At 40.3% G+C, this 25,916-nt stretch overlaps 1 protein-coding gene across 6 annotated transcripts in view; it reads left to right on the plus strand.

The window, feature by feature from the left end:
* The first annotated feature begins 5,151 nt into the window (after window positions 1-5,151).
* CDC14A (cell division cycle 14A) overlaps window positions 5,152-25,916 on the plus strand; it is a 129,582-nt gene continuing 108,817 nt past the window's right edge. For 2 of the 6 annotated variants that reach the window (XM_039869578.1, XM_039869577.1), the window contains exons 1-3: window positions 5,163-5,656; window positions 6,449-6,539; window positions 23,683-23,758. Coding sequence is in view for 5 of the 6 variants with exons in the window: in XM_039869577.1 (XP_039725511.1) it covers window positions 5,608-5,656; window positions 6,449-6,539; window positions 23,683-23,758 (216 nt within the window). In the remaining variant the exon portion in view is untranslated. Of the gene's footprint in view, window positions 5,657-6,448; window positions 6,540-22,671; window positions 22,842-23,682; window positions 23,759-25,916 lie in introns of those variants that run through there. The other 4 variants (XM_039869573.1, XM_039869574.1, XM_039869576.1 and 1 more) reach the window with 4 other exon arrangements.

Genomic DNA, 25,916 nt, shown 5'->3' on the forward strand with positions numbered 1-25,916 from the left:
ATAGGCTTTAATATTAATAACAAATATTTATGCATAATGGCATGACACTGTGGCACTCTTATTTAATTCAACTATTATTCCTGTTAGAAATTATAATACCTTTTTAACGCCAGAAGAAACAGTCTAAGATAATGCATATAATTAGTAATAGAGTGATGCCTAAAACCTGGGCTTCTTATTAAAAATCCAGTATTTTTTCCACAACTTCAGGCTGCAAATGAACTTATTTACATATCTAACTGATTCACATAAGTTCATCTCCCAACATTTTAATTACTCATTTAATCATTCTCCAAACATCTGTCGAACATCTGTTTTGTGGCAGTTTCCTCATCTGTAAAATGGGAATAATAATAGTACCTATGTCATGGTCAACATATGATGTGATAATAGAGATCTAAATTGCTGTGCTTGGTTTTCAACAAAACTTAACTGTTATTATTTTCCTGACAGAAGCATGCACGGAGTATAGCTGGGACATGTGTAAATGTGCGTGTGGGAGTGAATACGGAAACTTGAGATTAAAACATGTTGCTCAGCAGGATGGTGATGGGGGTGGTGGTAGCTGACGTAGTAGTGATGGGGTGAGGAGTGGTGTGAGGAATATTATTTTATATATTTTTTGAGAAAAAAAGTTCATATTTTTATTTCTTCTCCAAAAAGAGTAAGAAGGATAAATAAATCTAGATGAGTAAATTCTGTAAATTTAAAAACTGCATTGAGTTGCTAGCGTATTTGAAAAATGTAGCAAATTAGCCAATGAATTGAGCATTATTAAGTATATAGACCCGGTCATGGAACTTTCTTTTACCTTCTAAAATTACGTTAGTCTTTACTGACTGCATTAGTCAAGGGTGAGATGATTATTGAATTGTTTTATTTAATGTTCATGAAACCAATATTTCTTAAGCTATGTTCCATAGAACTCTGGTGTACTATTAATAAATTACAGGGGTGAAAAAATAATTCAAGTTTTTATAGATTCTATGACAATAATAGCAATGACAGATAATGTAATATCTTCTATTTTTTCATTCTGAGTTTAAATTACTTCAATATTGTCTCTAAAATTTTGAAGAAAATAGTTAAGATATTTTACATATACATTATTGCTTGGTACTTCATCATCTCAAAAGTTAAAAAACCTACAAATTAAACAATATAAGTTAAGCTAAGTTAGGAGAAAATTGAGAAAAGATTGTTGGCATTAGAGCAAATAATGAATACTGCTCTTATTTCTACCACTGATCGGCTATGTGACTTTGGAAAAGCAATTCCCCACAATGGACCTCAGTTCCTTCTCTTTTCTTTCCTCTATTTTGCCACATAATCTTTTACGAGAATTATATAAAATAGGCAAAACTAAGGTGGGGCCTGTGCTACCTTGGGCTCCATGGAGTCTTTTTGAAAACCAAAACTAGCTGTTCTTAGTTCTAGTTCTTACTATCTTTGATTCTGGTTTGGAATTCTTAAACAGGCTTTGGTGACTAGTGTGAGCAGATCACACTAGGCCAAGATCTTAGCATCTTTGGGCAGCTACATATGAGCCACACTGTCTACATATTTTTGTATTCTTCTTGTAACTGTAATATTTTTGTATACACATTTTACTAAAAGTTACTATAAATTATTTTTGGTATCAGAGAAGGAACTAACTATCAAACTAAACAATTCATATAATTTGAGTTTCAAGTTACTCAGCAGTACAGTTGTCTACTGTTCCTTGTTTCATAGTTCAACTGAAAATTTTTAAAAAGAACACAAAGTCTGTATTCTATATTTTCTTTGGATAACATCATCATGACTGAATAAGTTAGTAAAAGCATGTTTTAATGACATATCCTGAGAAATGATAATTTTAAAAGAATAGAATATGTAAATAAAATAGCTGTCAAATCTTTGACTATCTTGAGCAACTTATTCCTTGCCCTCTTCCAACGAGAGAGAATATTTTCCTTTTTTCTTGCAGCTAAATGATAAAATTTAGCTCTTTCATGTTTTTTTTTATTGCTTTTTTTCTCATTGGAATCTTCCAACAGTACTTTTTTCTGTTATCAGAACTGCTCATATCAGGCCACCGCTGGCCTACATTCAGTTCTGGAACATACTTTTATCACAAAATGTAGACAAATTGGAGAAGAGAGTAACTGGACAGCAAGGGGGCTTGAAGCCATGTAAATTGAGGAAAATAGGGATTTAATCTGGGGAAGACCAAGGTTTGGCAGTGGTCCAAGGGAGCTGCATTTTTGAAGAGTTGGCATGTGCAGGAGTGACTAAGGGTGTTCAGTACAGTCTCAAGGGGCAGAATTAGAATGAGAGAGTGGTGACATATTTCAGAGCAGCCTCTAGCAGTGAATTATCTAGCTTTGCAGGTGCATAAGCATAGGCTTCCTGCTGCTGTTCAGTGTGTCCAAGGCAGGACTCAAGTGATGTTTGCAGAGTTAGACTAAATGTTGTTTTCAAACCTGAGACACTTCTACACTTAACTGTTAAATTTCTATGTATAACCTTACCTTCCTTTTCTGTAGTTGAGTGCCTCTTAATTCTTAGTATTTCCTCTCTGTGTGAAACTATTGTTTAAAATAAAAGATCATTCCTAACATTTATATTAAATTGGGTGGTTGGAAAGAAGTTTCTTCAATTATCTTCCTCTGTAGACTGTGAAATCATGACTTTATTATGAAACTATGACCAGTAGGAACTTTGACCTCATGTAATTGAGAGAATAAAGGGTTTTATGATCTCATTAGAATCTTGACATGTATGTGCTGTGTGTGCACTACCATTTTTCTTGTGGAATTTTCTATAACATTTAGATTGTGCAGCTTTTGGTTTAGAGAGTTTTGATTATATTGGCAATCACTTATTTTCCTTTCATGCACCATTAAAAAATATTACTTATAGAGTCTTCAAAATGAATATTATAACTTCAAAAATTTCATTATAATGTGAATATGCTAAGGAAAAATAAACTTTCATTTTGAGTTCTTAATTTTAAGGACTTCTATTTATTCAGGTCATAATTTACTCATCACCAACATTTCTGAGCAGGAGAATTATATGAAAGAAAATGTTTTTAAAAATTCATTTTAGAAAGTAACAGGAATGTGTTCAATTAAATTTGCCTTCTCTGAAAGTGTAGATTTAGCATTCTTTTAATTAGATTATTTAATTTAAGAAATTAAAATTTTATTTGTTGAATGAGAACTTGGACTTCTTTTTCTAATGTAAATTTCTAATGCAACACTGGGATGAAAAACTGTTAAGAAATTTGTTAAGTGGATTTAGATTCTACATGAATTTTAAATCAGTTAGTGTAGAAAAAGATCGCCGTCATTGAATTAATTTAGCCTTTTGAACAAAGTGGGTAAGTTTATTCAGGCTTTCACATACTTTGCTTTTCCCTCTCTTTCACATATAAAATCTCAATTCGAATTTTTCAATAAAATAATTTGAATTGGCCAACTCGATTGTCGACATCAAGATTTGGGGGAACAAATATCTGGCAAAGTCAACTAACTGTGTGAGTGTGGACAATGTATTTGAGATGCTCCCTTCTTTAGATAGAACTCAATAACCATGGCCGGTGGCCTGTAAAACATGGAATGCATCTCGAGTGGAACTCTCATTACAACTCATCTCTTCAATACTTTTACTGTTTTAAAAAACTCTTGAGATAGTTTTTCCTCGTGTGAAGATTAGGGGATAATAGAAAGTACTCTTTAGTGATTCTCCCAGCTTTAAATTTATATGGTTCTGGCCTTAGAGTCGGGTGTTAGGGTAGGTTTTTATTTTTACTATCCTACAAGGGCATGGTCGATTAGAATTACCGAAACGTTCCGGATATTTTTTCTTAACGTCGAAATAATAATAATCGCCTATCGCTTTCTGTGCCGGTTGAGCATTTTGGATAGCCCACAAAACTGCCTAAGGGCTAAGACCAAGGATTTGAGCTTTACTCCCAGACCTCGGATCCCTGCCTCCAAGTCAGAGTCGGCTCCTGACTCGGGCGCCCCCTCTCCCCCAAAGGGTAAACAAGCCACTACAAATCCCAAAAGCGGGTGCAAATCGAGCAATCACTCAGAGCGCATGCTCTTCTGATGATGAGGTTGGAGCGCCATTTTCGTATGGAAGAGTCTGCCCTCTAATTAGGCGCGTCTTCGGGACACCCAGCGTTAAAGTTGTTCAGACAGTACCAGGAGCCTCACAGAAACAAGCCAAAGCCTTTGACAGGATCCACTCCCTGCAGCGCTTTGGCCGAGACGACATAAAGAAATTATTTTGTGTCAGTTCTTCCGTGGACAAGTGCCCCTCTTTCCTCTCGACTCTCTCTCTCCCCTTCCTCCTCCTGCCCCTCCCCGTGCCTCGTTGCCTCTGCCCCCACACCTGCCCTCGCCGCGACCACGCAATATAAATGGTCCTAATGAGAGTACTGGGGAACCGGATGGGAACGTTTTCCCCCGTGAGAACAAAGCACAAATTATATCAGAGTCCAGTATGTGTAGAGGAAACCAGTGCGAGCTCTTCTAAACTAGGAGGTAGCGCTTCGCTTCTCTTTTCATTTTATGTTTTACAAAATGCGGATACATTAGAGGTGGAGATTGAAAGATTAGCTAGAGGTAAGGCAGGGCTCAGAGAGCTGAGGTCCTTAAGAGTGTGTATGTGTGTGTGCGCGCGCGCGCGCGCGCATGCAAGAGTTTAGAAGAACCGTGGGTGAGTGGGGCGAGAAAGAGAATAGGAGACAGAGAAGAAAAATCTGGAGTGCGTGCAGAAAAGGAAGGGGTGCCGGCGCATCCTTGGAAGCAGCCGCAGCGCCCTCCCCGCCCTCCGCTCCCCACTCCACCGTTTCATTCATAAGTTTCTTGTCCCGAGGCCCCGCCCGGCTCTTGCTGGCGGAGGACCCTGCTTCCCGTGCAGCAATTGGTGGACGGCAACAAAGCCTTAGCAACCAGCTCTTAGTGACCCGCGGGGCGCCTGGTAACGAGCACGGCCGCTCGGGGAAAGGAGAGGGGCTGTCCCTTTAAGGGATGGCCGCGGAGCCGTGAAAGTGGAGGGCGCGGAGGGAGGGCGGGGAGGAAGGTCTGGGGGCGGACCCAGGGGGAGGAGGAGGAGGAGGAAGAGTTGCTGCTGAAAGGAGGTGGCGAGGGAGGAGCCGGGGCCGCTGCTGCCAGCCCGCGGGCACCGCAGTCCTGCCCGCTGCCGCACGAGTAGCCACGGGCGCGATCGGGGCCAGACGTCTGCTCCTCCATGAGCACTTTGGGAGCCGGGAGAAGACTTTGCCCGGCCGTGAGAGCTGGTCTGCGTTTCCCAGGCGCGGCGGCGGCGGCGGCGGCGCAGCAGGAACAGCCGGGGCCGAATCGCAGCGGCCACAGCCCGGAGCGTGTGCGCCCCGCGCGGAGCGGGCTCGGGTTCCCCACGGAATGTCCCCGGGGCTCCCGGCGCTCTGATCCCCCGGCCGCCTCCGCCTTCGGCGCCTGCTGCCTCTTGCTATCGGGCTCGGTGTTCGGGACTGCGAGCGCCCCGACTCCTGGGCAGTGGGGGAGCCCCCGGGGGCGGTGACCTCAGCTGGCCAGGACCCAGCCCTCCCCCGCGCGTACCTCGCTTAAGATGGCAGCGGAGTCAGGGGAACTAATCGGGGCTTGCGAGTTCATGAAAGGTGAGGAGCAGCCTCCCCGCCTCCTCCAACCCTCCCCTGCCCCTCAACACCTCACTCGCTCTGAAGTCCCAGCCACTACCCCCGGCTTCCCCCGGGGTCCCCAGTGTCCCGCAGCCGCTGCGCGCGCTCCCAGCCCCTCTCGCTGCCGTCTCTCCCCGAGGACCCCCTGCTTCCGGCCTCTGTGCTTCGGGCGTCCCTCGTTCCCTCGCAGCTCCCTCGGGTGGCCTCTTCGCCCGCTCTTGGGACAGCGCCCGCTTCTGCCGGGCTCCTGCACCGGGCGGCTAGCGGGCATCCTGCTCCGGGCGATCCTTTAGGTCGCCTTTATCTTAACTCCCTTGCTGGCCTCGGTTTTCAGGAACCCCCCGCCCCCCACAATCACACCCCGTTGTCTTTCTTCCTTTCCTCTTCTTGAAGTCTCCGGAGCTGCAGGCGAAGGCTCGCCTCTTTCCTTTCCGTAGCGGCTGAGGTCTGGCGATTTCTGAATCAAACTTGCATCTCCAGTTCTACGGGTACCCCCAGGTCCCCTGTTGGCCAGAAACAAGGGAGATAATGGAGCTATGTCCCCGATGAGCCCCTCAGTCAGGTCCTCTTCTCACCTCTGTTAATTTGTGCTCTTGAGTCTCTGACTCTTTCTGGGAGAGATCAGGTTTCTGCAAGAATTCCACGTGTTAATGGGTCTTTAAATGATGGGTAGCAGTTGTTATTTTGTTCTTTCGTGTATTATCACCACCCCTACCTCCAGCTTCCCTACTTCTCATATGTTTTCTCCCCTCTTTTGAACTTGTCTTTCAGATCGGTTATATTTTGCTACTTTAAGGAATAGACCAAAAAGCACAGTAAATATCCACTATTTCTCCATCGATGAGGAGCTGGTCTATGAAAAGTAAGTTTCTTTCTTTCTTTTTTTTTTTTCTCAACCATAGCTTGTTGGCTCTTTGGTGAGGAAACACTATGCCTCTCCGTGTCAGCTTTATTCACTTCCCCCCAGGAGTGCAAGTAGCAATACCAATTTTTTAAGGCTCAGGTGCTTGGGGAAAGGTGCAGGGACAGTTAACATAATTTGAACCTGTCAACACCTCAGTCCTTTTAGACCTCTGTCTATATTAGTAGTTCTTACCACCAGGGCAGACGGCAGCTGTGGATTCCTAACCCTCCCAGAGCAGGGCCAAGGAGACAGACACTCTGTCCTTGCCAGACTCTGTAATGGCCTGTGACTCAGTCTCTGAGTGTTTATGGAACACCCACAGAGTCCAGGGCAGTGTGTATCTTACAGGTGCTTCAGCTTGATGTCTTCCGTTGTCTCTCAGGATGTTTTTGTTTGTGCAGCTCATTTTTTGGAAAGTGGGAAACATTTAGCTGGAGGAGGCTGTATTCAGTTCCTATCTGTGAGTAAGGTTTTACCTGTATGAGAGATTATTGGGTTATTTTATGTGGGTGTTCCACACTTAACAGTATTATTTTCTTTGCCTTTGAGGAGTGCTATAGGAGTGCTGATTTACTTTCTTTGGTTACTTTGCTTCTGTGGGATTAGGATTTGAGAACATAAGATGAGTGTGGAGCTGTTTTCTGTGAAGGACCATTGGTCTACAGGAAAAAGATATCTTAATACTATAAGTATAGTAAAAATTTCATTAGGAATAAATCTCTATTCAGTAAAAGCGACAAATAAGGAATAAGAAGGCTGCATTGTCTTGATTATATGTCATTTGATTAAAAGAGCTGATGTTACAGAGTACTCTAATATATTGAGTTAAACATTTAATTTTACTTTCTTGTGACCTAACTGTACAATTAAATGAACATAATTAAGTGAGCCATAGTCACTCTGCTAAGCTTCCTAGGACTTGTCCTGTTAAATGAGATTTTGACAGTTCCAAGGATTTGTGGGCACCACCAGGCATTTATTCTAAGAGTGAGAGTCTTCTCGACCTTCAAGAGCATATCTTTTATTTGAGGGAAAACAATCTTTAATTGTCACTTCAGCTTGAAACTGATGTCTTCAGGACATTTCTCTTAGTGGCGCTGGGAGCAGGATGCTTCTTGAATGGCTGAAGTGAAAGTGGGAATGAAAGAGCCCTTTGCTGCTGCTCATGAATGCCCAGAGTTCCAGCAGCAAAGAGGTCTAAATCCCTGGTGTCAGGTTACAGCTCAGCTCCTAGACAGAATGGAGTAATGCATGGCCTGTTCCCTGACCCCTTGCACCTGGATGATGTCACTGCCTGGAGTGTTTATTGAGTGTTCATTCTATTGTTGAGAATATGCATTGTACTGGCTTTCTTTTGGCGAGTCCAGGGATTGAGGACCTCTTGTGAGGATAGGGGTGGTATATGTGCCAGTATGTTCAGTTCTGCAGTGAGTAATGTGCCAGAGGTTGTTTATGAACAAGCTGCAGTCATTGAGGTCCGAGTTGCCCCTCTTGGGATTGCTGGATGGTAGATCCTGCAGAAAATTGTGCTGAGTGGTTTTTTGATTCTTGTATTGTGATTTTAATGTTGGCATTTTAGGATAGGGCTACAAATTACATTATTCTATTGTATTTCTGGTGTCTTATAAAGAAAAACATTCTGGAGAGACAATTCAATTTATATTGTGAGTTTTGACATCATTTGAAACTGGCGAGGACTCCAGTCTTGGCAGAGCATTTCACTTGGACTCACCCAACTACGATAGCACAGAAGTGGCCATGGTTCTCATCACCCACAACTCCATCTTTCTTGTTACCCCAACATATTACACTGGGCTAGATGATGTAGAGAATACAATGATGATGAATGTGCATGTTACCTTCGAGGAGCTCTAAGACTGATGGGAGAATGAATGACAGGACTGCCGTTAGAGATATAGAGAAGATAACTGCCACAGAGAAACATGACCCCTGTGCTGAGAGGGATGTGCAAGCCGGAGGGAGCACATCTGGGTGAGGGGTTCAGAAAAGGCTTCATGGAGGAGCTAAAGTTGTCTTGAAGGCCAGACAGTCTTATCGGACAGAGATATGAGAGGAAAGTTCCTAGAAAAAAGAGCAAGCATGAGGAGGCAGGCTCTGGATGATGTTGGGGGACTAGTAAGTCCTTTAGTTTGCCTGGTGTGTATATAGGCCAGTGGCTATGTGCAATCTGAAGCTGAAAAGTCAGTTGGGGACAGATTGAATGTCAGGGTGAGGAACCGCAGTGTCCTTAGAATGCCATGGGACTCTCCTGAGAGCTTTGGGGGCAGGCCATGGTACGACTGGGTCTGTACAAACTGCAAATAATGGCAAATATCTATTGAGCATTTAAATGCATGCCAGACGCTGTTCTTACTGCTCCACAACTATTCATTTTATTTTCACAGCAGTTCTATGAAGCAGGTACTGTGATTATCCTTAGTGTGCAAATGATGAGAGGAAGGTACGGAGAGGTTTAGGTAACTTGCGGAAAGTCACAGAAGTACAAGTAGCAGAGCTGGAATATGAAACCAAGCCCTGTGATTCTGGAGGACATATATTCTTTCAAAAAAAATTAATATGAGACAAGATCAGGCGTGTTCAGGGTGGTATGGCCGTAGACTAAAAATAGCATCATTTAAGATGGATTAATTAGATAGGAGGTAGTTGAAGGCCACTTAGAAAAATTCTAGAATGTTCAGGGGGAAGAAATAAGTGCCTAGATTAGGACTGGCGTCAATGGTAGTGGAAAGAAGGGATCTAAATTTATATGACTTCGTAACAGATCTGCTGGGTGGCTTGGTGGGGTGCTGAGGAAATGGGGGAGTCGAAGAAGTGCTTGAGACAGCTTGTGTCACCATGAGCCTGCTGGAGCCGTTAGCTGAAACAGGAAGTAGGGCGGAAGAATTGGCTTTGGTGGGGAGATCAGGCATTCCATTTTGGTCAGGTTGAGTTTAAATAATTTAAGGGATATCACGTGATTTTGAAGATCTTAAGTTTGGGAGTTTTCCCCACAGAGATGATGACGCTGTGAGAATGGTGTGATGTCTGGGGAGAAAGAGAAGACATCAAAGTCTGTATTTCATAGGCAGGGCCAAGGCGAGAGGAGAGAGAGAGGTGGGAATGAGCGGCTAAGAGGTGGACAAACACTGAAGGAGAGAGGAGAAGGGGGAGAGGGACATAAGCGTGGAGTCCATCTCATCGGCTTCACTTCTTGGAAGTAGAGAATGAGAGACAATGCAAAGCCCTTAGAATGACATGTAGTAAGTAACCTGGGTTCTATCTGTGGAGGATGGCCTGTGGCAAGAAAAGATGCGAGTGTCATATTATAATGTACATGTCTCTAGGGGAAGGAGTATTATTAATACACATTATCACAGAGGGCCTTGTACTGCCCTGTTCCTGTGTATTTATTTGCTGAGTGTATAACTGAATGCTGCTTTTCTGGCTAAATTATTGCCTTGGAAATGCAACGATTATTTTTGAATCAAGAAGACTCTTTAAATATTAGGCTGTGGGCATTCTGGACACAGCTGTGTTTTGTGCAGATTTTTGTTTCGTTATAAAAGGGTGATAGAGCTGCACGATTGAAGTGGCAACCTTCTGTGAAGCTGGTGGAGAAAAATTTTAAAAGTGGCCTCATGGGTAATGCTATTTATTAGAAATGAAAGTGAATTTTATGCTCGATTTATAAGTAGAACTCATCACATTAAAAAAGGGCTTGAGCAGTTTTAGTAAAGTGTGGTTGATAAGAAGGCATACATTTGTCCTTGGGTTGTGATTTCACAGATGAGAGTTAAAATCAGAGTATAGGCTGACACACTTGTGGGACAAAAGCAGCCCATAGAAAAGAAGGCTTTCGAAGATTTATCTGCCTTTGATTAAGCTACAAATAATGTGCGACTTTCCAGAAAGGCTCGTTCTTTTGGTTTTGGAATTGGACCCTGCAATACAAATACAGGCTTACTTTTCATAACTTGGCTCCATTTTTTTTTTTTTTTGGCTTAAAAGTTAGCAAAATAAGATATGTCAGTTGTTATAACCTTTGTGTGCCCCTCATAACAGCGACGATGGTGTAGGGTTGTTAATGCTGTGGTGGGTAGTATAGAAGGTAGGGTCTTTGTTTTCAGCCTTGCGCATTTTCATTTCTTCTCTTCTTGTATTTGCAAAGGCAGGATATTGAAAATGCAGGAGAGAATACTTCATGGACATACTCTGGAGACTGGATAATAAGCAGTTTTTGTAGTGTTTTGAAGAATTTCACCAAATGTTGTAGCGTGGAAGAACGAGCCGCCTCTAATGAGAACTAATTAGCTAACTTGAATATTTAAATAATTTACAATGTTCAATTTTCATTTAAACTGTATTAAAGCAGCCTATATGAATGCCACCAGGAACTTTTGGATAAATAATTTATAAAAGAATGATTTCTTTTATGTAGTCTGTAGCATAGGTTTGAGTAAATATGTAAACTTAGGACATCTTTGAAACACAGAAAAACTTCTCTTGCTTGGGAATATTTGTGGGAATGGAGTGTTTGAATTAAATAAAAGTGAGAAGAAACTTTCACTTTTAAATTTTTGTTTCAAATTTAATATATAGGAAGTAGGTTAATTTAATGGAAAGGTGGATGCCATTTAGGCACAGGTACACATACAGATATATATGTTCTGATGGAGCCTTAGAGCCATCATTTCTTACCTTAGCTCTCATAAACTTCAATCGTGTATATAGAAGAGGTGATCTGTTTGAATTCAAAGACAGATTTCACCATGGGAATAAAAATAAAAGCTAACATTTGTATTTATACTGTTGTGCCCGAGAGTGTTCTATGTGCTTTACACACATTAAGTCAGTTAATCTTCAGAACAACCCTAGGAATTTGGTGCTGTTATTATTTACAGATGAGAAAACTGAGGCCTTGAGACGGTAAGTAGTGCCTGGAGTCATTGAGCTTGTAAGTTCCTGAGCCTGGATTCAAGTCACAGGCAGTAGGCGCTGGAGTTCAGGCTCTTTGGCTTCCAGGATGTTTCCAGTTGTCTTGAGCCTGTAGGGGTGGGGAGGGCGCAAGCCAGCTGTGCCCCTCCCTGGTGCCCTTGGCCCTTCTAACTTGGGTAGTGATGACTCTGATGACAAATGTGCCGGTGACAGTGTGTGCACAAACTTTATGTCTAGGCCATACCTGAGAATGTGTGGTGGTTGTTAAAATTTTTATTTTTCCCCTCACAATTCCACTTTTGTGGGTATAATTTTACTTTTTCTCCTTTCAGCGGACTGCCAAAAGAAAAAATAAGTTGAGTTAATTATCATTATATGTTAACAAGATAGATGAAAACAGAAAGAAGCCCAGTTTGTATAAGCCCATGAAAACCGCTTTGTAGGCTGCCTGGTGAAATATTCTTGCTGTTCAACTAGTGTAACTTGGATTTTAAAAGATGATAGGTTTCTACCGTCTTCCCCCTTTCTCTTTCCTTCCATCTTAGCCTTGTAAAAATAACTCAGTATTGTTCAAGGCCGCTTTTTTTCATGTTCTGTTTTGTTTTAAGCATGTGCTTGAGTATGTGTATACCTGTGTATATAACCAGCAGTAATACATAGTATACATTATGAGGAAATGAACATATCTGTATACATTCACCAGTCAGTTCTTAATTGCATGACCCACTTGAGTCAAATTTTACCTTCTAGATCTTGATGTATTTAAACACTTGCTGTTTTGACCTCTTAGGCATTCACGGGAGATAGCTGGTCACTCATCTTCATAAGGACCAATTGTTACTCAGTTGTTTCAGTTTTCTTGAGATAAGCTCGGCGAAACTGCAAAAATTAACTGAGGTGCTAAGGACCCAGTTGAAAGAGGGCGAGTCTTAATCAGGCAGCCTGAGAGAGGGACCCGAGTGGGCTGTCAAAAGGGTGCCCAGCGGGGGAGCTGTCCGCTGGCCAAGCTTTGCGCCCTAGCACCACAGGGTGGCTCGTTTTGCTTGAAGTAGGTTTCTAAGACATCAGATCTTCTCATTTGTAAGTTAGTTCATAAACACATTCCAAAGCCAGAAGTAAATGGCTTTTACTTAGCCACGACTTAATACACCTTTGTGATTAAAAAAAAAAAAGGTAAAAGATGATACATTTTATGGGAAATGAAAAAGCATAACTTAAAACTTGTAAGTGGTTGAAAGTGGCTATAGAAGACATTAACATTAAAATTAGCACTGTGCTAATGCTTTGGGGACACAAATACATAAAGAAGGAAGTGGAAACAAATACAGTGCAGGGCAGTATGTGAAAACCTCTTGCAAACGTATGTCTTAAGAATCCAATAAAGGAAGCAATTATTACTGCCCAGGGCGATAAAGAGTTCACAGAGTGATGTTTGAACTAGCTTTGGAAGGGTGTGTAAGAGCAAAGTGTATATTTTATGACCTCTGTGAGGACATGTACTACCTGTTTTTGCTTTCCATTGTGTCCCTACATCCAGCACAGACCTGGCAGAGAGGTGGTGCTCAGGAAATTTTAGCTAAATGAGTGAGTGAGTAAGTGAGTGAAGAATGAAGGAAAGAAAAAAAGAAGAGATTTCAGTGTTTGGGAGTAGCTAGATTCTGTTGAGGGAAATATTTGAATGCAGAGAGGTCCCATGTGAGGCTGATGATGGAGTTGGGGACTGGGTTATGGGAAGCTTTGGGCTCTCACTTCTGCTGGTTCGTGAATGGCAGGGAGACTTAGCAGGGTCGTGCTTTAGGCCCGTACCCCCACCCATGGGAGGTGGGGTCTGTTGGCCTGTGGCAGGATTGGATTAGGGATGTAGCAAATAGAACAAAAAGGCCAGATGGTGAAGGGGCTAGAAAGGATGGATTGACTGTGTTTGAGACTGACCAGGTGAGGGAGTGTTAACGATAAGTTCAAGGTCTCTGGTTTAAGTGACCGGGAGAAAGTGACACCTTCAAGTAAACCATGTATGTAAATCAGAAGGAGGAGATGCGTTTTGTTGCTTTGTTTTATTTTGTGGGTGGGGAGACAAAATGGTGAGCGGGGGCGTCTACAATGAAAGCAAAAGAGGATCTTTGTCTTTTGTGATTCTTAAGCAGAAAGTAGCCAGCGCCTGTTCTGGGTATTTAGATTTTTACTTGTGGAAAATCTGGGAAGGTGGCTGGAAAGACTTATCCCAGGTTCCTTCCTGGCTCACTGATTTCAGTTGGCTTTTCTACATATAAGTGTGGCATTCATGGTTTCTTAAAAAAAAAAAAAATGTTTTTTAAGCTTTAGTTTCAATTTACTTAAGAAAAAGTTGATTTTCTTAATCAACCGAATACTTTCAGGACCACCAAAGAATTAGATATTGAATGAGAACCATCAAAAATATTTCTCTATTTATTGAAAACACGTAATATTTCCAGTCCTCAACAGCTTGGAAGCATCTGGTAAATGATCAGACTTATTCGTGATTTATAGTGAATTCCTTATAGAAAATAGCTTGTGTGAACAATAGTTTTTAAACAAAATGTTGCATTTGTTTATTAATTTAATATTTTGGTCTCAAAGATGTTCACATCCTATAGCTGAATTGAAGAATTTGCTTGTTTGGACTCATTCTTTTGTTATAAAATTTAATTTTCTTTTGAGAACCAGAAAAGATGGTTTATTTCATATTTGCTCTCCTCACTGGATATACTCCAGTCATGCATTTATCTGGTTTGTCTGGGAATGTAGTATTTTAGTGAGGCAGCTTCCACAAAGATTCGGAAAATCACATCTTGAAATATCAAAGCATATTTCAAATATTCAAATATTAAAAATTTCAATATCAAATGCCCAAGATTTATGATTTATGAAACCTTTGAAAATGAATCTACATTTCTTCCTTCGTAAAGAATTTACCGATTAGCTTTATTTTGGTAATACTTCGACTCTATTTTTATGAATACACTGGTTGTATTCATAAACCATATCAGCTTTATGAATACAACCATATCGGGGATAGTTTTAGGGGCTTCTGTGGAATAAAGAGCTCTCTGTTTATGGTGGTGCCTGTTTGTTGACCATCTGGTGTCTTTTAGTGGTTTTACCTTATTGTCAGTTTTTATTGATGACTAACTACAGTAGTTCACCCTTATCTACTGTTTCACTTTCCACGGTTTCAGTTATCTGGAGTTAACCGTGGTCCAAAAATATTAAATGGTAAATTCCAGAAATAAATAATTCATGTTTTAAATTTCTCACAATTCTGAGTAGCATGATGAAATCCTGTGTTATCCTGCCCTCCTGCTATCTGCCTGGGACGGAATTGTTCCTTTGCCCTGCGTATCCACACTGGGTACAATACCTGTCCGTTAATCACTCAGTAACCACCTTGGTTACCAGATAGACTGTCACAGTATCACGGCGCTTGTGTTCACGTAACCCTTATTTCTCTTAATAATGGCCCCAAAGCCATTCACATTATTTTTATTACAGTGTGCTGTTATGATTGTTCTAGTTTATTATTGTTGTTAATCTCTCACTGTGCCTAATTTGTAAATTAAACTTTATCATAGGTATGTATATATAGGGAAAAACATAGTCTATATATGATAGCTTGGTACTATCTGCGGTTTTAGGCATCCACCGGGGGTCTTTTGGAACATACCCGCTACAGATAAGGAGGGAGTACTTACCATCAGTTAAGTGCTTTCTAGGTGCTCCTTACTGTCAGGTTAGCTTTTGACTTTACTGTCAACATACCAGCCACTAAGAGTGGCCTGCTCCCTATGATCTGTCTGATGAGTCTCAGAAACCAGACGTCACATTTCATTAGCCTTTGGTAGTATAAAATAAGGCTAAATACACTCTGAGACTGAGACTGTCTTATAAACAGAGCTAAAGGGCATGGGTTTTGTGGAAGGCTTTAGGAGAAATAGTATGACTTTATTTTTTGACTTGTGATTCTCCTCTGTATTCCATTTTGAGATTTCCGAATTGGGGCTCCTTATCTAACTGATTTCTTATTTACATTTTTCTTCCTTTTAAGAGAATGTGGAATTAATATAGCATTAGTCCTCGTGGTCAAATTATTGATTCTCTGAAATGTTAAAAACATTTCTAAGTGTGAGATAAAGAAAACAAAAAGGTCTCTTCTAGGAAGCTGTGGATGGCGGTGAAATAGTGCCTTTCCTGTTCTGCTAGACCCTTCACTAGAGGCAAATGTTAGGCTTATGTTCCACAGGCAGCTCTAGAAAACTCAAAGGTGAAGGTTTAGGATGATTTTTAACTTGGCAAAACTCTCAGATAGAATCGAAGCAGTTCCAAATGAAAAAAGGAGTTGGGTGATGTATATATATAGTTGGGGCAAGTCTTTTCAGACTGGGGTGGGCCCCATTTGGAGCAAGCCGGCAACATGATGCAGGGCCGATGGGGATGGGGCGCTCCTATATCCTAACCTCACTTTGCGCTAGAGAGGTGGACGATCTCACCATTTTCCGTCTCCCTTGCCGTCCCTTCCTTCTCAGGTCATTTTTGTCAGTTTCGTCTATGTAGTCTTATTTCGCACGCAAAACTAGTAAAACATGTTATCTGATATCTCTCCCACATACCTGATATCTCTAATCTAACCTGGTGTGAAGATTAGAAGGATTAAATGGAAGAGGCAGTATTTTTGCAGATGAACCAACCACGGCTCAATATTTCATTCATTCATTTACTCAGTCATCTCGGGGCCAGGTGCTAGGAACACGACAGTGAGCAAATTTTGGCCCAATCCTGCTCTCCTGGCACTGATAGTCCAGTGGGTGATAGGGAGGATATTAAATAAATATTCAGACACAGGATTATTTGTAAATCTGAAGGAAAAACCTACGGTTCTTTGGAAGCACATAACAAGGGACCTGACTTGCAGAGTGGGGTGGGGGAGGGACTAGGCAAGAACTCCCCGAGGAAGTATGACAAGAGCTGAGACCTACAGGTAAGTATATATTATCTAGGCCAGGAAAGGTAAGGTGCTCAAGGCCTGAGGCAGGAACTCAAAGAAATTGCTTTGCTGGTAAAGAACTGAGGAAATGGTGCAAAAGAGAGAGTAGGGGCTGGACTGACCTAGGCCTCGCAGGTATGTTTTAGGGTTTTGGTTTTAATTCCAAGAGTTTAGAGAGGTAATGTGATCATCGCCGGGTTTTAGAATATTTATTTTTCTTTTCGGAGCCTCAGTTGCTTTACGAAATGTGGGAAAGGCTGTTCTTTTATGTACAGGGCATCAGTCGTCCTTACGTTTCTACCGAAGCCATGTGTACACTGTCTGCGTAGCTGTCCGGCCTTCAATACCTGCCATTGAAAAGAGGTGTTAATTTACAGTGCTTGAGAGTGTTTCCGTGGGAGTAAATTTTAATCTTCTTAGTGCATTCCTGAAGTCTCCTCTTCATTTTATTAATCCAGGTCTGGAAGGGTGAGTCTAGAAAGGGGTTGTCATTAATTGGCTGGCTGAATGAGGAAGTCACAGAATTATAGACCGTGTTGCTGGAAGGTTCCTTGGTACCATCTAGTCTGTTCTTTGGCTTTTGAGGCAAAGTGGCAACACTAACCCGTTTTATAGAAGCAGCAGCTGAAGCTTTGCATGATCCTGCTACTTGTCCAGAAATGTCCAAACCTACAGAGAATTTTTATAAGAATTTGTTTGAGACAAACCGATGACAATTGCCAGGAAGCAAGATCTCAAATGCTTCAGAGAATGACATTTCACAGTTTCTTTTATGCATTTGAGATTAAGGAGGGAACGTAAGGAAGATTACCTGAGGGTTGGAGAAAGCCAGGTGGATTCCAGGATAGTTATGGTCATGCACTTTCTTGAGGGCAGTTGTGGCTTATTTCAAAGGTGTGTTCACCTAGAAGCACCAAAACAGTGCACAGGGCTTGCTTAAAGCAAAAGCAAACCTTTTACTAAAACAGTGATATGCCTGGGGTGTGACTCCTCACCCCGTCTGCCCAGTTAGGAATTAATGATCAGATCACCCCGGGAAGCTACTTTCTGCAGCACCCCTTTTTTGTCCACAGCACTAAGTGGAGAAGGGTTCCTCATACTCCCGGTGTCGTGCACCCGGACATCCCTAAAAACTCAGACACTGTACCAAAGGACAGGAGTGAGAGTCAATGTGGGGTTCGCTCCTTTCTTGGTGATCTCAGCACATGTTGAACTTTATGCAGGTCAGTAAATAGAAATGATGCCAAGCTTCCTGATGTAGGAAGCTGCTTTCTGTCCTGTAACTTTGTCCTCCAGCTGTGTGGAAAGCATAGTGCATTTCAGGAAAGAAGCTGTGAGGTTCTTCGCCTTCGCCCTGGAGACATCTGAGGGAAATACCTTCTGTATCAAGAGTCAGCACGTTCTGTATCCAGAGCCAATACCTCCAGAGGGCAGAATGCGTCATATAGGGCCAGCAGCCCTTGAGAAACATTTGACCTGTTGAATGGGTCATCCATTATGGATAACTAGAGTCATAGACTCTCTAGACTCTGTAATATGATGTATATAATTACATATGATAATATATGTCTATAATATATCTAATAATATATCTAATACTATCACATATAATAGTCTATAATATATATAATGGCCAGAAATGTGATGTGATGTCATACGATATAATATAAATAATATAAGTAATATAATATAACATAATATAATATAATGTAAATCAGGAAAGAACTTTAGAAGCCATCTAATTCAGCAGCTTCATTTGCTAGATAAGGATGTGGCATCCCAGAAAGGCTAAGACACGAGTCCAGGGACGTTGAGTGATCGAGTTGGGGCTGGACCCCCTTGCTCTCCAGTGGTCTTTAGTTTTCCATCAGGTTCTGTGTGACTGGTGTGGAGCCGGGACGCTTCGTAGATGTGCAGATTTTCTTCCCCAGGAAGTCAACCTCAGTGTGAGACTGTGGTTTGTAAGGGCTTGAGCAAAAACTCGGACTGTACTTTGATCTTAGATTAGTGTTTGCTGAGCAATTGAGGCCTTTTTGAAATTTGATTGAGTTTCAGCCATGTACAGCAATTTTTTCATCTGACCAGGGGGTACTGATGATAGCTCAGGGCTAGAGAGAGTATTAGGTGGTATGTGTAGCCCAGAGGGCTGTGCTGATTAATTTCACCAAAATTTTACACATACACACACATATAATCTCACTGTGCTTTGGAGGCTACTGCTGTTCGCATTTATCACATTGTAATAATATGTTTACTTGTCTTTTCAGTGGTGCTAAACTCCTTGTGGGTGGGGAATGGCGGTCAGCATGCTTTCAGTAAATACTAGAGTGAGTGAATGAATTAATAGACAAAAAGTGCCAGCAGCGTTGGTAAAAAATTGAAGAGTTGTCATGCCGAATATAATCAAATAGAGCTTTTTCATCCTATTTATAAAATAGTTAAATTTTTTTGTTTTTGTATTGTCAGCACTATGATTAATATGTTAACTTGTAGTATCTTGCTCAGAGAAGGTGGTCACACTTTTGTTGAATGAATGAGTATTGCTTGGAATGTAGCTTATCGTTCTGCTGAGTTGAAAATTTTCAAACGAAACTTCTGATATGTAAAATGTGCTTTAAGCGATGCTTTAAGCAATGATTCCTCTGAGAATGGACCCACTTAATTTAGAGTTTGTTTGAAAAACCAATCACAAAATAACAAGACATCATAAACTTCATAAATCTTGTGAGAAGAGCTAGACATGCTGGGTATAGCAGAAAGGTTCCTAGGCCCAGCTTCTGTTTCCCTAAAAATCTGCAGGACCAACACTGTGGGCAGTGGGTGACCCTGTGGACAGTGGGTGGCCTGGGTAAACATTTGTTCTGATCTTTGGGCTCCCATTTATTTTTCTTCCCCAGAAGGAGGCGACTATCCCTTTTCTCCCCTCCCCACTTGCGAGACTCCTGTAAAATTTGATTTTAGATATTTATACTTACTGAATAAAAGACAGATTGGCTGATTTTCACTTAATCATGAGTTTCATCCTAGTGATGGACGCATAATTTGCTAACCTTACAAGAAGAAATTTACACATAGGTGAGGAGGATTCATTGATTCATTGATTCATTGATTCATTCATTTGGAGGGGAAGCGGAGGGAACTCGGAAATAACAAAATATACCCATGGTTTTTATGCCCAAACGAGACCTTATTTTCCTTCTCTCCTCTCCTTTTCTCTTCTCTGCTTGGCTGTGGCTTGTCCTGGGAATTGCCAGAATGGAGAAGGCGCTATCCAATGTAGTTAACTCGAGGCTTAGGAGCTCACCGAGCCCTCAGGTTTCTTGGTTGTGTCTCTACAGGGCTTATCTCTCCCATTTCTCCTCCCTTTTCACTGTCCTCAGGTTGATGACCTTCCATTTTCTTCTACTCTGAACCCAATTCTTTCATTCTTTTGCTTTGGTTCCAAATTGCTCAAATACATATTTTACACTTCCTAGCACGTTTGACTTATTTCAATTGATATTAATTTTTGTGTTTTAATCTTTCCTGCTAGCTAATGGTCTGGCTGATAAATGTGTTTCCATTTCCCCCCACCTCTGGCAAGGAAGGTTCTTACAAAGAAGAGTGTTGCTGTTGGAAGGTGTCTTCTTTATCATGTCACTTTTTTTATACCAAAGTTAGTGATAACCCAGCATGATGTGAACATATATGCCCATTTTTCCCCAATAGTCTTGACATTTTCAGAAATGTATTTAGCTAGTTAGAAAACAATATAGATATATAAAACTATATTTTTATAAATGCATACATATTCTTAGAGCTATGCGCACTATAAGAAAGGATATATAAAATTATCTGAAGATTGAATTTATTGGCCTTATATTTGTCTGTGGCAATTCTGGCTTTTGAAGATCTATTCTAAGTTGCTCTCGGCTCTGCAAAGGTTTTGACTGAATTTCTTAGTGTGCCTTGAAGCCCACCTCTCCTTTTGTGAATGAATATGAAAGCTGGGTCATTGAGGTTCACGATATTGTGAGGTGGGAAACCCTCTGGGTTAAGATCGCTTGTTATTCATCTACCCTCAACCTGGAGCTGTGGCCAAGACAGACGTATTCCTTCTTCACTGTAGCTGTCCAATGTTCTTAGAGCAGCCTGTTTTCTGTTTTGTTTTGTTTTTTTTTGATGGGTGGGGGGACAGTTAAGGGGAGTGGGGACCAGATCCTCTTTCATTTTTCTATCTATCCTGCCCTGTTCTAGGTTCTAAACTAGCTAGTTGGAAATATGACCCCTTGAACAGAAGGCGACAAGAATCACCAGGGCCTAATCTCACTGTCGGGCCCCTGGAGGGGAAGGATCTGGCCTTCAAACATTTTGTCTCTACCTCACTCCTGGTACTGGGCAATTTCTCTAGTGTTTTATAGTTATTTTAGCTCATATGTCATCTTTTCATTTTGATCATTTTTGTCCATCAGCGCAGAACATTTTCTGCAGTGATGGAAATGTTCTATATTTGTATTGTCTAGTTCAATAGCTATCAGCAGCGTGTAGCTTTCGAGGGCTTGAAATGGGTTTGTATGAATTTTTAATTTATTTAACTTTAATGAATTTAAATTTAAATAGCACGTGTGGCTACTGGCTACCATATTGGAGAGTACAGATTAATGTAAAGATGAGGTCTGTATTTGATTTACTTTCTCCTGTGTTATTGGAGTATACCAATTTATTTCGTAGTGTTTGGTGAAATAGCTGTGTTTTTTAACCACATTGCATCCAGACTTACACATGGCTGAGCTGACTATACGGTTAGAAACTGTATGGTTAGAAGCTTTGAGTTTGAAATTGAAGTAGGCTTGTAATGGTTAGTATGAAGCTGGAATTTGTTCAAAACGAGTTTAAAAAGCTGAAACTACCAGAACTAAAAATGCTAGATTAACCTTAAAGTTCTGTGTCAGTATTCATGTTCAAGTAGAAAAAACAAGGTGTACTAGTCAAGCATGTTGCTTCTGGTAACCCAAAGACAAGGAGATCTCTGTGATGGACACAGGCTACCTTAATTAATGCCATATTGTGGTAGACGTGTATTTGTAAACTCTTCATTTTAGTTCCTTTAAATGAATTCTTGTTGACAGGCCTTGGGCTAGTCACTAATTAGGTGTTATAGGCATAGTACATTTTGGATTCATGGGTGTTTTGTTTATACCTACAGCACAGCATCACACTGGGAACTTTAGAAATAAATCAAGAACTTTTTATTTCAAATAATTGCAAGTGTCTTTTTTTTTTTGAAATTTACTGTTATGAAACCAGCAGACAGAGGCAGGGACAGCTAATTTTGGTGTTAGTTTGAAAATATTACCAACTTGCCTAACACAAATAACACACATGTTGAGTATTTTTATGTAAGGCATGTGGTTACTGGCAGATTTGATGTAGTGTATTAATGTTATCTATGATAGTGTAACTTGGGTAGCGGAAAAATGAAATCAAATGATTCCCTCAAAATAAAGGCTTTTTAAAAAACAACTTGATATTTAGTAAATATATGATCTAGGGTGAATTGGAATCGAGCATCAGAATATCCATAATGAAGGCTTATTTGTTGAAGAAAATATTATGAATAAGACATTCTAAGCATATAAAGTGTGAGGTACAGTTCCTGAGTGAGAGGCTTATACTGTAGTTGGGCAGGTAGGATCTACATTTAAAAGGATAATTCATAGTATGGACAGTATGCATAATGGTGAAGAGAGGCTCGAGTTTAAGTTCTGGAAACTGAGAGAAGCACAGTGTTTTCTCAGGATGGACTGCAGGGTGATTAGGCAGGGAGAGAGCGAATTCAAATAGTGAAGATGTACGATGGAGAGGATTTGGACTTTGTTGCTAAAGTGGGAATGGAGAAGGAAGGGATAACTTAGAGTAGTAGTTTATTTGATGTCTGAAAATTAAATTAATATTTATTGGTTGCCGTGCTGTGATTGTGGGGTTTTATGTCTAAGTGACTAGGAGAAGCAAAATGTTTTTAGTCCGGCAGGCTGATTTGAAGGGAGGATGGGTTGAGTTTTAGACATTTTGAATTCCAGATAATGAAGGACCCTGTAGATGTGAGGTCCAGCAGGTAGTTGAAGATGGAAAAGACCGATGCTGGGTCTCCAGTTAGGAGCCATCTGTTTTCCATAGGGTTATCAATGAGACTCGTGGTAGTGGGTGATCTGCGGACGGATGACCGCGCCCTGGAGATGCCAGTGTGTGGAGAGAGGAAGATGAGCCAGTGTGTCGTGGAGTGGAGAAAGTCCAGGAGAATGAAACAAAGACCTTCGGGTTTAACGTGCTCGAGAACTGAGAGCGAGGTTTGTGTGGAATAGCTGGAATTGGAACCCAGAGCACACGAGCTTTGTGGTTAAGTGGATGATAGAGAAAGTGCAGGCCATGTGTGTGTTATGTTGGTGTTTTTCATTGCCTGCTTTTCAATTTTTTGGAGAAGTTACAAGAAATAGGCATTGGAACAAAGGGAAAAGAGAAATATCTTCCAAAATTGGATGGAGGCTTTCCACACAACTTCATACCAATCAACACATACCAATCATAATCCTCAATCTTAATCTGATGGCATGCTTCTACAGTATAGGAGGTTAGGAAGCACATAAAACAGATGGTAAAATGTACAGTTTGAGAACTGACAGTGTGCTTCAGAAATGTATCTATGAATAATTTAAAGATTATAATTAATGTTTAATAGACTAGGTAGAATAAAAATAATTTAAATATCAAAGTAACATAGGCAAAAAGAAAGTAAGTACCATAGTAGGCTCTGTAGTTATATTAATTTCTCCCCCAATAGGGAAATCCAGTATTAATCCTATATAATTTTTTTGGTGGTTGTTGGTTTAATCTTTATTTATTTAATTATTTTTTCAAGGTATTTCTTTTTATTTAAGTATAGTTGGTATACAATTTTATATTAGTTTCAGGTGTATAATACAGTGGTTCAATATTTATATACCTTACAATGTGATCTCCTCACTAAATTCAGTGATCTCCTCACTAAATTCAGTGCCAACTTATCACAATATTATTGACTATATTCCTGAAGATAATTGAAATTCTATTGCAATTTTAGTGAAAATAAAAATGAACATTGATGTTACTGAAAATTACATTTTTACTAACTACTTTTTAAAAACATCTCAGTTTCTATGCAGATTTTGGACCTCTGAATTTGGCAATGGTGTATAGATACTGCTGTAAACTGAACAAGAAACTAAAAGTGAGTATTGTGGTGATGCTTATATTTTGGCATTAAAAACTTGAACTGTGTTATCTGACCAATAGGAGTGCTGTGCACATACCATTTAGTTAGGTAATTTTGATCTTTTGAAATTGATGTGAGTAGTTCCCCTAGAAGTTGAAATTGATCCTCCTAATTACCCCACAAAGGACATGTTAACCTCTTTCATTTTTCAGGATGAATTGAAAGATGAGCTGAATGAAGTCATTGGAATAGTGAGCTAAGAAAGAAAGCACACATCCTTTCAGGTTGTCGTTAATGAGTCTATCAAATTCCCTCCTAGGATGATTTTTCTGAAGCCTTCAGGTCAGCGTCTAGATGTGGTTAACCAGGTGATGAAGGGACTTGTTATTGCTCAGCAGGAGCTCTGGAGCATAGCTTTTGCTGTCTGATCAAGACAGGAATTTTTGCATACCTCTCTATCATTTCTGTAGAGTTAACAGCCAAGTGAGATGGATGAAGTAGCAGTGATAAGAGCATGGACTCTACCTAAGACAGAATTTGGGTTGGACATTCAGTATTCATCTATATTTTTAATTTTACATATGGCTTTTTTTTTTTTTTTTTTTGGTTCTTAAACTCTGTGCATGTATGAGGAACAGTGACATCTATATTCCTAGTTTTGGTAAACTTCTTTCATTGCATAGAAAGAAATATTTTTCTTTTCTTACAGTTTTCTAAATGAAGATCTTAAATATAATGTTTCAGTTTGGAACGTGAGATAATCCAGGACTTATTAACATTATGCTCTTAAGGATAACTGCTAAACTGTAGTGTTTGAGTAGGATAAAATGTTCTTGGTGTGACGTAGTACAGTGCCTTGTACATATTAGGTCCTTAGTGATCATATTTTGACTTGATTTTTTTTGTTCACATCTCATCTTTTATTCTTAGTCTTGTCTTTTATTCTTATTGTCTTTTATTCTTAGGTATAAGACAATCTATTTTGGAGAATTTCCTAAAAAATATGTTGTGTATTTATGAATTCACAAATTTTTGCCATTGATCTCAAAATCCTAAATGGTCATGAATGATATCAAAGAGATTTTTTTTTAGTTGATAATAATTTAAGATCTGTTGCAATTAACTTTTTAAGGTATTGTCTGACTTGAAAAGTTGCGCATCAGCTCTTTTCACTAAATCGATATACATTTTTCAGAAAAGAAGCTACTGCCTGTAGTTTAGAAAGTGAAGTTGAAATTTTTGTAATCATCAAAGAAGCACATAATATCCTTGCTTTCTTGATTAGTCCGATTAGTATGTGGTTGGTATGAACTGGGTGTTATAATTAATGTATTCTATACTGAACACTGTGGGTAAGTGGATACATAGGCTTGTTTTGATTTGTTTGCATTTATAAAGCTTTCTTTCAACATTTTGAAAGTTTAATAAAGTTTAGACAGTTCTGTTGGTTCATTTCAGTGATCAGGCAATCTATTGGATGACTGAAATGACGTTTTAGCTTTAATACAATTAGGGGATAACCTATTACCTGCTGAAGGCATGCATTTTCAAAACCCAAATGTTAATAAGTCCCGGATTATCTCAAGGCATACCGAATAGAATCTCTCGGTTAGGAGAAAAAGACTGACTTTACCAATTTAAAGATGCAGCTGCTTCCGCCTTATAGAAATCTCAGTTTCTTCAGCTATAAAATAGGGATTATAGCGCTCCCACAGAGAAGCGATTAGGCTTACCTCAGAAAATATAGGTGAAAGAGCTTTATAATTTTTAAAGTTCTACATAGAATAAAGTTACTAAGGTAACATTTGTGAATTCTGATAGGAAATGCAGTATAATTCTTCAACAAAGTTTATGAACACCTCAGCCTCATAGCTTTCGTTTCCATATGAGAAAGCTGTCTGATATAATTTTAGGAATTCAAATGACCACTTAGACCAGCTTCTTGATTTTATAGCTGCAGACAGGGAGGCCCAGGAGTGGCATGCAACCTGCCCAAGGTTGCAGGATAAACTCGGGGCTAGATTTCAAGGCTCTTGACTATATTATTCATGATCCTTCCCTCTACCTTTGGTAGTAGGGTCTGATTTGATTCTCTGCCCATGCTCACTCACTGAGTTCACCTTGTTGTTCCATAGTGGCCTCGAGGCTCCTCTGCCCCTTTGGCAGCGACAGT

Source organism: Pteropus medius, unplaced genomic scaffold (assembly GCF_902729225.1).
Source record: "Pteropus medius unplaced genomic scaffold, Ma_sr-lr_union100, whole genome shotgun sequence".
Taxonomy (NCBI): Eukaryota; Metazoa; Chordata; class Mammalia; order Chiroptera; family Pteropodidae; genus Pteropus; species Pteropus medius.